The sequence below is a fragment of the Chinchilla lanigera genome, unplaced genomic scaffold (genome assembly GCF_000276665.1).
Source record: "Chinchilla lanigera isolate Chin_1 unplaced genomic scaffold, ChiLan1.0 scaffold00051, whole genome shotgun sequence".
In the NCBI taxonomy this organism is placed as follows: Eukaryota; Metazoa; Chordata; class Mammalia; order Rodentia; family Chinchillidae; genus Chinchilla; species Chinchilla lanigera.
Window position 1 is genome coordinate 14396531 of NW_004955452.1, and position 12616 is coordinate 14409146.

Here is a 12616-nt window from a genome sequence, read left to right on the forward strand (position 1 = left end):
GTGGTGGGAGGTCAGATGTGCAAGGCCCCAAAATGTCCCACACAAGAACCTGGCCTCCATACAAACAGCTGGGAAAAGGTGGAACAAGGTTTTAAGCAGGGGAAGTATGGACAGATCTACATTTTAGAAAGCCTCCCTGACAGCTGTGTGAAGCATGGAGTATGCTGGGCATACTACCACATGCCTGTAATCCCAGCACTCAGGAGGCTGAGGCAGGACGATGGCTGTGATTTTGAGGCCAGTCTGGGCTACAAAGAGAGTTCAAGGCTAGCCTGAACTGTATAGTGAAACCATCTCCCCCACCAAAAAAAAAAAGGGGGGGGGGAAAAAAGAACAGAGTGGTATGTATGAACTTGCACACAATCATATAACACAACAGTTAAGAACTGAATATGTATCATATATGATATGTACAAATGGGTAACATTAAGTGAGCATACAGGCACTATTGGAGAGAATAACCTTTTTTCCCCCAGTACTGGGAATTGAACCCAGGAGCACTCTTAGTACTGAGCTACATCTCCAAATCCTTATAAAATTTTATTTTGAATCAGGGTTTGGTCAAATTGCCCAGGGTGACCTCAAGCTCACCGTGTCCCTGCCTCTGAGTAGCTGAGATTACATATGTGGGCCACAATGCGCAGCAGAGAATAATCATTTTAATCAGCAGCCATGTCAATTACCTTTATATCAACTTTTCCTCCACCTTGAGATATATTTTCTTCATACTTAATACCAGAAAACTTGATGAAAGGAGTTATTCGCTCAGAAGGGAGGGGAGGAGGGAATGGAAAGAGTGGCACCGTGTTTTGTGTGGCTGTTTCTCTGGGCATGGCACGTGGGGGGTAGGAGAGCCAGATTTTGCGTTTAGACGCTCTCACATAATGTTTTCGCAATTGCATTTTCTCCAACTGTTGTGAAGAAAAGATTTATGAGTTCTCTGTATTTTCTTACTTATCTGTATTATTTAAAAACCTTACATTTCTAGAAATGGCCTCTTAAAAGAGCAAGGCTAATCTCCAGGTTAGGTGGGGAGGATACTATACAGAGGAACGGGAATAGAACCTGGATAAAAGTGCTTGAACTAGCAAAGAATGTGTTGCCAGGTGGTGAGCAGCTGGCTGGGACTCCTACTTCTGGAAGGGGCCGGTTTTCAATAAATGTTGAGAAACTATGTCTCCGGTTTGAACAGTTGGGGAGATTAGGCAGCATCAGGCACCCTAATTATATCCAATGGGGTGTTAATTTCCTCTGCTGAGAAAAGATCTTTTGGAGAATTTGACCCCTGAGGGGCTTCAACTAGGTGAGCGCTGTGGTTTGTAACAAAGATACCCAGCTATAAGAGTGGTTTTGTAGGGATGTTTGTGTGGCTGTGGGTGTTGGGGCTGCGGGGTGCGGGTTGCGGGTCTGGCTGTGCGGGCCGAACCCCTCTCACCTTTGCGGGCCTTGTCTCCTGGGATGTTCTGGGCCCGCAGCCGCTGGTCAAGGATGTAAAGCATCTCCCCACCCAAGTTCAAGAAGAGCAGCGGTAGCGTCCGTACCGACATGGTGCTGGAAACCCGCAAGGCAGGTAGAGAGAGAGCTCCAGGGCTCGGAAGCCAGTAGCCTGGAGGCCGAGGCGCGTCCGGAGTCTGTTGCTAGGGCAACGCCGGAGACGGAGAAAGCGAGCCAATCAGAAGGTGGTTTGGTGGTAGGTGCTCCAAGAGCAGACGCTCATTGGGCTAGGTGGTAGGGACCGCCCCAGGGGATTGGTCGGAGCCGGGACGTAGGCGGGAAGTACTGGGCCTCCCGGTAGCGGCGGTGTGTTTGAGTTTCCCTAGTATGCTCGGGGCGAGGACCTGGCGGGTCTGCGGACCGGTGAACGAACAAAGCCCCAGCAAAACGTTTCGGGCGCAGACCCGGGTCAGAGGCACCTGGGTTGCAATCGCGGCTTGCCTTCTCCCGCTGCGTGCCTTTGGGCAGGATTTTGAGACTAGGTTTCCTCGTTTGTAAAGCGGAGGTCGTGTTTACCTCACAGGGCTGCTGAAGGGAATCTGTAAGATCGTAGGAAACCGGGAAAACAGTCACAAAAATGGCAACTGACGTCTCTTTCACGTGAGGAAGGAAGCCTGTCAGTTCATTTGCATTTCCTCCCTAAAGTATGCTTGGCATCGCCCCGCTCCCATTTCAGCTCAGCGAGGCAAGCCGGGCCGATTTCTGACTCCCTGAACTCCGAAGTGGCCTGTGCTCTGCTAGCCGGTGCTGACCAGACCTGCCAACTGTTTCTCTGCTTTGAAGGCAGTGGCCCTTTTCTTCACCTGCATCTTTTTTGGAGCTTTATTTTCTGAGACAGGGTCTCGCCATGTAGTTCAAGCTGGCTTTGAACACCCATGTAGCCCGGGCTGGCCTTGAACTCACCTCCTGAGCTCTGGGATTGCCTGTGTCACCTCGCTCAGCTCTTTCTCACCTCCATCTTAAGCTCAAAGATCACCTTGACTGTTTGCTGTCCAGTTTTACTTTGATGAACGATCATTCCTGTAAATTTCAATACTTCTAAAACCTCCTAATGCCGGGCATGGTGGCGGATGCCTGTAATCCCAGCACTCTGGAGGCTGAGGCAGGAGGATCGTTTCGAGTTTGAGACCAGCTGGGTTACAAAGTGAGCTCGAGGGCTGGGGATTTAGCTCAGCGGCACAGTTCCTGCCTGGCAAGCACAAGGTCGTGAGTTCGATTCCCGGTACTGGAAAAAAAACCAAAACCAAACCAAATCAAACCAAAACAAAAACAAACAAACAAAACGAAAACAAAGTGAGCTCGAGGCCAGCCTGAACCGCAAAGCAAGACCCTGTCTCAAAAAGCCAAAAAAAAAAAAAAAAAAAAAAAATCCTCCTAATCCTCTTTCCTCCAGCTACCAAGCAGACTTGAAACTTGACTTCCAAATCTGTCTGAGACTTGTGATAGTGATAACTCATCAAAGTTTGCTTTTTCTTCCAAAATCTTTCTTACATTTATACCTTAATTTCCTTTTCTTTCTGCATTACTGCTCTTTGTCTATCACGGCTCTTTTCTTTCTGCATCCTGCTGCATTGAATCTAGGCTAAATTTCTTTCTTTTTTTTTTCTTAAAGTGCTATTGCTTTCCTTAAAGCAACTCTTATTAGGCTACATTTTAGAAAACACCACTTTCAATATGTACATTTCTTTAGTAGCTTCCTGCTGTTTGGCAGACCACAGTCTAGATGACTTGGCATAGCTTTCTAGGCTCTCCACTCTGGCTCCAACCACCTTTCCAGAGCCCACTTCTACACCAGACTTTCCCAGACCGCTGGTCCAGATGAACTCAAGTTGTCCTTTCTGTGGGCAATGTGCCCAGCTTGTTTTCCTCATAACCACACCACTGGGAAGTCTTAACATGAGCCAAGGTCGGGTCCCTCCCATGTTAACATCTTCCCTCCATCCCATACTCTCCAGCCCATTTGCCTTTTTTTCTCATAGCAGCCATGCTTTTTTGAAATAGTCTGAACTCACAGTCTGAACTTCCTCAGTATCCTAATTCCATACTGCACTCCACCTGCAATTAATGTCTACCCCCCAATGCTTCACCCCGAATACTTTGTCGTTCTTCCCTTAGCTGACATCTCAGTATCAGGACTCTACATTTGTTGAAAGCTGCCAGTGTAAGTCTTTGATTTGGTTATTTTGCTGTATCTATGCATCATCTTTTTAGGGGATATAACTAGGATAAGAATGTAATAAACAGGATTATTACCTTAGGCTGGGCTTTCATGTATTTGTTATCTGCCTGGCTCCTAAAGAGGTTTGCTATGGTGATTTTTCCCTGAGCGTCTCAGATTTTTTGGGGGAGGTCCCTAGGCAGTGTGGTATAGTGGATAGAACACATGCTTTGTAGTCAAAGAGCTGAGTATGAACCCTAGGCCTGTTTCCAGCCAGCTGTGTGAGTCTGGACAGTTACCTAGCCTAAGTCTCAGTTCTCTCAGGATAAAAAGAAGGTAATTAGTTAATGTGTGGAGTGAAGGTGCCTTTAGGTAAGATAATGTGCCTAAGGTAGCACTTCAAACAATGCCTTTCCTGTAGGTCCTACCAATGTGTTCCTTTTTTCCCCTTCCCCTTGGCCAGTCCCCTGAAATATCAACACCTGGGCCTCTAGCACTGGACCTTGGAGTAGCTACGTTCGCTCATAAGTCCTGCCTTATAAAGGCTTTCTCTCTGATTCCTGAGGTGGTACCTGAACAGCTCACCAGGCTCTCTATTCTCCCCTCACCCTCAGCTGCTTGTTCTGACTCAGGCTGTGCCCTCAGGTATCCTTCCCAGCTCTACATGGCTTTTTTCTTTAACTCAGTTGCTGGACTTTAATCAGCTTAAGCACCTCCAAAACTGCTCTGGTCTAGACCTCCCTACTGAGATCCGGATGTACATTTCCAATTGCTTTCCGGACAGCACTTGCACACACCTGTCTCCCTTTTAGGCTTTCTTCACTGGCCTGTCTTATCAGAGGTCTAAAGTCTCTTCTTCAATTATGGCCTGAATGTTTCTGTCCAACCCCTGCACATGCTGAAGCCCTCACTCCAGTGGTTGGGTATATTGGGAGGTAAGGTTGGATTAGGTCTTGAATGTGGGCTTTTTCGTTTTGTTTTTTTTTTGAGATGAGGTCTCACTATGTTATCTAGGTTGGCCTTGAACCTGTGGCAATCCTGTCTCAGTCTCCTGAGTGCTGGGATTATAGGTGTGTGTCACCCCAGCAGTGGGGCCTTCTTGATTGGACCGGTGACCTTAAGAGGCACAGACACATACAGATCTCTTTCTTCCCCTCCCAGTGCACATACCAAGGCAAGGCCATATGAAGAAACACTGAGAAGGCCCCTCCAAGCTAAAAGAGCCCTCACCAGAAAGGGAATCAGCACCTTGACCACAGACTTCACAACCTCCAGAACTTTGAGAAAATAGGTTTCCCTGTTTAATGTACCAAATCTATGGCACTTTACTGTAGTAACCTGAGAAGATTATCATATCCAGAAAGCTCTACATCTGATGTCTCCCTACTCTTCATTTCTTCCTTTCTCTTTGCTTACTCAGTTTTATGTTTTATTTTTTATTTTTTTTCTTTTTTCAGACAGGGTCTCACTATGCAGTTCAGGCTGGCCTTGAGCTCACTTTGTAGCCCAGGCTGGCCTCAAACTCACAATGATCCTCCTGCCTCAGCCTTCAGAGTGCTGGGATTACAGGCGTGTGCCACCACAACCGGCTTGCTTACTCAGTTTTAGACATATTGTCTTCCTTAGACACTTTCAACACACCAAGTATGCCTAGGCTTTGACGCCTTGGTACTTAACTTGGTATAAATGGGTGGGATTTTGGGAGGCTGTGTGTAACCCTCCTACCTAGAACTGATAAGCAAAGCTTGGGAGATGTCAATGAAATGCTAAACTGACCGTCCTTCATTATTGATCTCCAGGGAATATGCTCAACTAGCTCCAGGGAGCACTGAGGTGCCTGACTCAGGACTGGACCATTCTCTATTCATATTTATTACTAACAGACTTATAGTTTTTTATTCCATTTATCATTATGAACATCAGTAACCTTAACCCCAAATAATAAACTGCTCTGATCTCCCCTCTTTCACCCTCCATATAGCTGCTGCTTAACTACCTAAAACAGCACTGCTGTTAGCATCACTCCTTTGTTTTTAAAACTAATTGTTTCTCTACTCCTTAGGGCACAGTGTGCAAATTTCTCAGCCTAGCACAAAAAGCCTCTGAAGCCCAGCTAAAGTTCAGTCTCACTGTTCCCTAAATATGCACCTCCAGACTTCTGTGTTTTTGTAATTGCACCTCTTTCTGCATGGATGCTATTCCTCCCTCTGCCCAGTGAACATCTACTCATCCTTTAGGGCCCAGTCCACAAGGCAGTTCCAACAGCTGGCCTTCCTACTTTATCTGACTGTCCTGTGGGAGGAACAGACTTTCCTTAGACAACTCTGAGATCCTACAGCTAGATGAAAGAACAAATTCCTCCTCTTCCTTGAGCCAAAATAAGATGCTGTCTTCTTTCCTATAATTCTTCAAGGCAGAAAGAAAGAATTTTTACACACTTTATTAGTTTTCTTCAAGTGCCTCTGCATAGGCTTTGGAAAGGGCCTCTGGGTTCCAATGGCCATCTTGTTTCTTGGCTGCTTTTGCTGCTGCTGCTGCAGCTTTTAAGGCTCTTTTTTGCTTCTTCAGCTTTTGTACCTCCTGGAAAACCTGGGGGATGGAAGAGGGTGTGAAAAGACTTTGTAATTGCACATAAAACCTCAGACTCCCCAAAATGGTAACCTCAGCCTCTCTTCATAGGCTTGGTAACCAGTGACCTCCCTGGGGCCAGTTTTGGACTCTGCCAGAAACAGACAACCCAACCCCTCTCCTCCATTCCTTCCACCCATCCCAGAGCGAGGCTGTCCAAAGCAGCAGTTCTGACTCATACCAGCATGCACAGAGCCTTCTTGGCCAAGAGGCGGCGGTGGGCTTTTCGGTAGTACAGAGGGGGGAAGGTGTACTCGATCCCCAGCTCTCTGCATATCTTCTCAAATGCATTGTAGTTGGTCTGCCGGAGATTTTTGAGCATCTTCTTCCTCTGGTCAATGCTCATCAGTAGATAGCGTTTGTGGGCTTTGTCCTATTTTAAAGTCTATGTTATTTTTAGTATCCCATAAATGTTACTGTTATCTACAGTAATAAAGGATGGTCATTTAGCATTTCACTGAAATTTCCCAACAATTTTATGGAAATGTTAGTGTAATTCTGAGGAAGTATTGTCATTGTTATTTATGTTTTACAGACGGGAAAACAGAAGTTCACAAACGGTTCTTAGAACTGTGGGTGCTGAGGTCAAGTCTTCAATCCAGGTCTGCTGATCTGACTCCAGATCTCATGTTCTTGCCCCTACACCATCCAAGCTTCTCTCCACTCCTGAGCGAGGAAAGCCTACGCTCTTCCTGGAGACCCCTGGCCTCGCCCGGTGCTGCCTGGGAGGGACCTCTGCAGTGGTGCCAGTGTTCCACACCCCACATGAACAGAATGATAGCCCTGTAGCAACACTGCCTGGTTTCAAGTCCCAGCCTTCACCTCCTAGTGGTGAGCCTTGAGGAGTAACTTAATCACTCCACAACTAGACTGTTCCTCCGTGAAATGGCAAAGAGAGTTGTAAGGGTTAAATCCGACAGTACATGTAAAGCATTCAGCATGGGGCCTAAAGACTTTAAATGCATCATGCTGGCTGCTATTATTACTATTTCATGTAATCCTTGGAATACTGTGAGCAAGTGCTCTCATCTTCCTTTCCTTCCTCTCTTTTTGGAGACAGGGTCTCACTATGCAGTTTAGGCTGGGCTTCAACTCATTATGTAGCTCGGGGTGGCCTGGAACTTCTAGCAATCCTCCTGCCTCAGCCTCCTGAGTGCTAGGATTATAGGCATGCACTACCATCCCTGGTTTGAGTGCTGGGATTAGAGGTATGTGCCACCATTTTCTGGCTACAACCGTCTTATAGGTAAGAGATATGAAACTCATACCTCTAACTTCCTCAAAGTCACATGGCTAGTTTACTGGAAGTGGCAGAGCTGGGGTTTGAACAGGGCAATATGACGCCATTCATGCATTCAACAAATATTTATTCAGCACAATGACCATGCTCTAAAGCTTTCTGATGACACTCAACACAGCCTAGAGAGGCCCCCATTTCTCCTCTGGAGTAAGGAGGGAAGAGTTTTTCCCACTGCAGCTGAGGAATGGGCACTCTGGTGTCAAACTCACTGGCTTCTTGGGACCCAGATCCCCCCACCTCACAGACCCCTCTCCCCAGCTTGCTGCTATTTAACTGTGATGCCTAGGGTTTACCTTTCGATGTTTCTGCATATGTTCTTCATAATTGCGGATCTTCACAGTCAAGGCAACAACTGAAACCACAAACCACAAAGGATGAGAGCTGGGCACAGAGGAAGGAAGGGCCCAGGCTTGTGTGATGTTTTAAGAACTGAAAGAATAACAATCACCAGTGCTCTTCTACAGCTCTCTGTGAGTCCCAAATGCCAAGCACTTGGAATTTGAAGATCTCAAAAGACTTTGGATTATTTTTGCACCAGAAAGCAATGTCTAAGGAAGGGAAATTCTTTACTCTTATAAAGGTATCATCCCAAATCACAGTAAATAGCATTTTTCTTTTTTTTACAGGATGGGGGATTGAACTCACAGTGAGCTCCATCCACAGCCCTTTTTTATCAATGAAGATAAACTCCACCCAAAGCAAGGGGTGGTGGTAGTGGGCTTTTTACTCACATCTAATGAGATTTAAAGCCACTTCAGCTCAAAACCAAAGCAGGAATGCCTCATCTGTCTGTCTGGCACATGAGGGTTCTGTAGATGTTAATCTTACTATTACAATCACAGAATATGAGCTTTAGTTTCCAAGGTGTGTTTACACCCCCTCCCCTAGCTTCTTACAATCTTGCCATAAGGTAGGTGGCGGTACCTCTGCCTGCTCCAACTTTCCCTAATTTTAGACCAGGAAATAGAGGCTCCAGAGAAGACTGGTGACTTGTCCAAGCTTGGAGGTACAAGGCAGGATCTGGGTGTTGACACCAGCGTCACAAAGCTTAGGACTCAGTCCAACTGTCATTGTCCTAGGTCCTCCGTGTCTCTCCCATTCCTAAGCCATATCTAAGTGGGCTGGTAGACAAGAGTCCTAGGTAGGAGATACCCCACTCCCCAAGGGCCCCTTCACCCACTTCGAGTCTCCAGAGATCTGGTGTCCTCAGGGTTTGCCATGACCTTGTTCATCAACTGTTCTTGCTTGACTTTTAGCATTTCTTTCTGTTGAAGACAGAGGTTGAGAAAATCTCTGCAGTCTGCTACCTCTGAAGATCCAGCCCTTTGGTCCCCAAGCCCATGGCTGCAATTATAACGACTAGGTCCATAACGCTAATGTACCGTGTTAATCATGGCACTGGTTAACCACACGGGTATTCAGATCTAGGTGAGCCCAAGGCCAAAGGCACCAAGAAGAGAAATCACTTGTTGGATGAATGTCCTCAAAATTTGCGAATTCATTCATGCATACATTTTTATGGAGCACCTGCGGTTGTCAGGTGTCAGAGGTACAACAGAGGAACAAAACTGTCCCTGCCTTTGAGGTGGTCAGTCTGGGGGTACTGACACGCAGGCACAGAATAACAGTAGGATAAGTGCTGTGGCTGGAGTAGGATGGATAGGGGTGCTAACCAGAAGTGGGGAGCCCCAGGGGAGAGGACTGAGGGAGGCGATGGCCGAGATTTGGCACAGGGACTTACCCGGTTGGCCATTTCCAAAGATAATATTCTTTTCACAACATCATCAACCCTATGGAAAAACCAGAGCAAGAAGAGGTAAGTACAGGAGGAGAGAGGGAAGGAAAAGAAATGCTGTTTTCATTTTAGTTTCAAAAGCAAGGATTAAAAAAAAGTTAAAAAAAAAGCAAGTATAGCTGGGTGTGGTGGTACACATCTATAACCCCTGCTATTTGGGAAGCTGAAGCAGGAGGGCTGCAAGTTTGAGGCCAGCTTGAGCAACTCAGGGAGACCCTGTCTCAAAATAAAACTTAACAGAGGGCTGGAGATGTAGCTCAGTGGTAACTTGCCTAACACTTGCAATTTTCAGGACTGGAATAAAAAAAAAAAGCAAGGATGCTTGATAGTTCCCTCTACAATAAAGGCTTTCTGGAGGTGGAGAGCCATTTCCCAGGGATTAAAATCAGCCTGGGGAATGTGTGGGGGCTCAGTAGTAGAATGCCTGTGTGAAGCTCTGGGTTCCATCCTCAGCACTGCAGGGGTGCAGGCAGGGGTGAGGGTTGGCAGGGGTGGTCAGCATAGTTCTGGCTTGCTGGGCAGAGAATGGACTGATGTGTTAACTGTAGAAAATGGCTGTCAGCTCAAATGTTTTAGTCTTGTCACAGGGAGGAAAAGATTTTCACTTCATCTGAAGCACAATCCAATCTGTTTTGAAGCTGGGTGTGGTGATGTATGCCAGCAGTCCCAGCACTCGAGAAGCTGAGGCAGGAGGACGGTCAAGCGTTCAGGTCCAGCCTCAGCTACACAGTCAGTTCAAAGCAAGTCTGAAGTATATAGCATGACTCTGTCTCAAAAAACAAAACAAATCTGTCTTGAGACATTCCAAATTAAACTACATTATGGGTGAGATTGAGAAGACAGCCTTGCTCCCACCATTCAGGATGGGATGGGCAGGGGCAGGACAGGGACAGGGAGGATCTTGGCTTTGGCTATAGTCAGCTTTGGATTCAACTCTGCCCCATAGGAGATGTATGTCATAGGGCAGCTTCAAAATCTATAAAATGGGGACATTCTTTCTTCCTTCAGTAGGCTTTTGTGAACATCTAGAGATGAGAGGTTTCTACCAAGACCTGTCAGGTATGTTATCTCCTTGGTATCTAGTGGCATAAGGTCTTCACCTAGAATGCTCCCGCCCAAAGCAAGTAGCTGGACTCCACGAGTGTCATTTACCCCTGCCGCCCCACTCACCCTCCGCATACTCTGCCTCATTCTATAAGCAAGCTTCTGATGCAATAGGCCAAGTCTCAAAGTCACTCTTTCCCCACTTCCCCACCAATGCTCCAGGGCCCCATGTCTCCTCAAGTAGGTTTCTCCCTGCTTACTTCTCGATTCCAGGGATGTTCTGGTAGTCTCTGAGGAGCGTGGAAAGGGGTGGGTCATTGTCGTGGCTGGGCTGGACTGTCATACATAAGGATGGAAAATACTCAGAGTCAACTCTCACTGCTCATTCTCCTAGACTTGGCTCTTCTTGCCCACTCCCCAACTCTGTGAGAGACATCTAGGGTTTCAGCCAGGGCACCGGAAATCTCTAGTTTCAGCTTCTCCTCAGCAAACCCTGTGGGCACCTGCTTTGCTATTTCATGCTGGAAGTAGATGGCCTTTCCTTTCCTAGGTACTGTATCTGTACCTCTCACATACCTGCCTGATTCTACAGCTATCAGGTTCCCTTTGAGGAAGAGTTCTCCTGTGGAATTGAATTTGACTCACTTTAAACCCTCCACAGTCTAGCCCATGTCCCATCCTAGAACAAGAACTCAAAAAGCAACTGCTGGCTGACAGCATAAATGAAATACTGAAGGTGACGAAGGAAGGTTAGCTTTCGGACCTTGAAACATAAGCACCAAGTACAGGACGCAGAAAAAGCTCAGCTACGGTGTGTGCATTCTTCAGTCCCTCAGAGGTGAGGGAGAGGCACAGGGTAGACAAATTTGATATCTCCAGTCAGACTCTATTCTGCTGTTATACAGATAACACTAATAAATCTATCATCCATCTTCCTAGGTACTGTATCTGTACCTCTCACATACCGAAACTCTTTCACCGAAACAGTGCTAAGGATGCTTTCACGTGTTATCATGGGGTTCTGACAGCAATGGTCTCCAATGGAGACTAATATTCTAGAAATGAGGCTCCGAGAAGAAAGACTTGGTCCAAAGTAACTGGTAAGAGGGATGTCTCAGAGGGGGAGACACAGTGCTGTACTCCGGGGAGGTCTAAGTGGTGCCAGCCACCACTCACTCTGGCGAGCTGTATTCACTCATGTCCAGTGAAAGCTTTTACTCCTCCTTCCGGCTTAGGGCTCTGCATAACGTGGATGTCAGGGTTTTCTGCTCAGGGCGTCTGGCCCATCCCTTTGCCCACTCCATCAAGGGGCTTTCACTCACCACCTCAGTCCCTTTGGCCACCCCAAGCCTTTCAGGCAGTTTCTCTTCTGCCCCGAGTCTCACCCCAAGACCTCCTACCTGGTTTCTGGGTGGCATATCCACGAGCAGCCTGCAGGAGACCTAGGCAGAGCAGAGAGAGCAAGACCCTTTTCCTCGGAGTCCAGCCTCCGTTCCTCTCTATGCACTTTGCATTGCCCTTCCTCCACAGTCTGTCCCTGCGCCTGTCGTCCCATTTCCCCGCAACCTCTCTGCCTTGTCTCTCCCACCTCTCCAACCACCATCCTTCCTCCCGCTTCCCGCCGACGCTCCTCTCTGTCCCGGCCCCCGGCTGTCCTTCATCCCCGCCGAACCCCACTTCCCTCCTCCCGCCGTCCCATTTCTCGGCTCCTCACTTTGAGGTTGCAGGCCCCACGGGTCTGAGGAAAGCCTGGCACTCCCTCTGCCCGGCAGACCAAAGACTGGGGTCTGGGTCGCTGCCCGGAATCCAAATGAACTCAGTGCCCTGCACGCGGCCCTCAGCATGATGACTTCCGACCCCCGCGGGGCCCGCGCCCCGGCCACTGTTCCCTACGCGGCGGCCTAGTTACATGGGCGCCGCCATGATGGCTCAGGCCAGACTAATCGAGGCAATTGCACAAGAGTAAACGACAACCGAGAGAATGGATCGGCGGGCAGGACTCGCAGAAAGCTCGGAACTTTGGGTAGAGTTGAGAGGTTTGCTTAGCAATTGGTCGGATTGAGGAGGTGGCGCTGAGGCGAGTGGAGTGCGTGCTCTAAAATGTCACTATTTCTTGGAGTGCATCCTGCCCTTAATTCTTCCCTACATTCGTGGTCTTGGGCCCCTGTTACTTTGGGATTTGGGGTCACCTTCCATC

The 12616-nt window shown here is 47.7% G+C and overlaps 2 protein-coding genes and 1 long non-coding RNA gene across 4 annotated transcripts in view; 1 reads left to right on the plus strand and 2 right to left on the minus strand.

The window, feature by feature from the left end:
• Oscp1 (organic solute carrier partner 1) overlaps positions 1–1651 on the minus strand; it is a 31940-nt gene extending 30289 nt beyond the window's left edge. Inside the window, exon 1 of the mRNA XM_005395194.2 lies at positions 1436–1651. Within this exon, the coding sequence (XP_005395251.1) occupies positions 1436–1547 (112 nt within the window). The 5' untranslated portion in view covers positions 1548–1651. The remainder of the gene's footprint in view (positions 1–1435) is intronic.
• A 252-nt stretch (positions 1652–1903) lies between these two features.
• Positions 1904–7218, plus strand: LOC102006867. 2 transcript variants are annotated; one of them, XR_001236058.1, is made up of 2 exons: positions 1904–2110; positions 6816–7218. It is a non-coding gene; the product is annotated as an uncharacterized LOC102006867 (long non-coding RNA). The 2 variants fall into 2 exon arrangements; XR_262689.2 differs by having other exon boundaries at positions 1904–2094.
• On the minus strand, positions 6077–12369 carry Mrps15 (mitochondrial ribosomal protein S15). Its single transcript, XM_005395195.2, has 8 exons — positions 12134–12369; positions 11820–11861; positions 10680–10755; positions 9322–9370; positions 8761–8845; positions 7874–7932; positions 6462–6653; positions 6077–6241 (listed from the first exon to the last, which is right to left on the minus strand). The coding sequence occupies exons 1-8, from the start codon at positions 12261–12263 to the stop codon at positions 6095–6097; spliced, it is 780 nt and encodes a 259-aa protein (XP_005395252.1). The 5' UTR covers positions 12264–12369; the 3' UTR covers positions 6077–6094.
• Positions 12370–12616: the final 247 nt, after the last annotated feature.

Excerpts from the sequence above, each read along its gene's own strand:
- Mrps15 (XM_005395195.2), bottom strand. The coding sequence starts at position 12,263 with ATGCTGAGGGCCGCGTGCAGGGCACTGAGTTCATTTGGATTCCGGGCA. Across the intron at positions 11,862-12,133 it reads GTGGGGCCTGCAACCTCAAA|GTCTCCTGCAGGCTGCTCGT; the intron begins GTGAGGAGCCGA and ends TGCTCTGCCTAG. Across the intron at positions 8,846-9,321 it reads CTTTGGAAATGGCCAACCGG|AAAGAAATGCTAAAAGTCAA; the intron begins GTAAGTCCCTGT and ends TGTCTTCAACAG.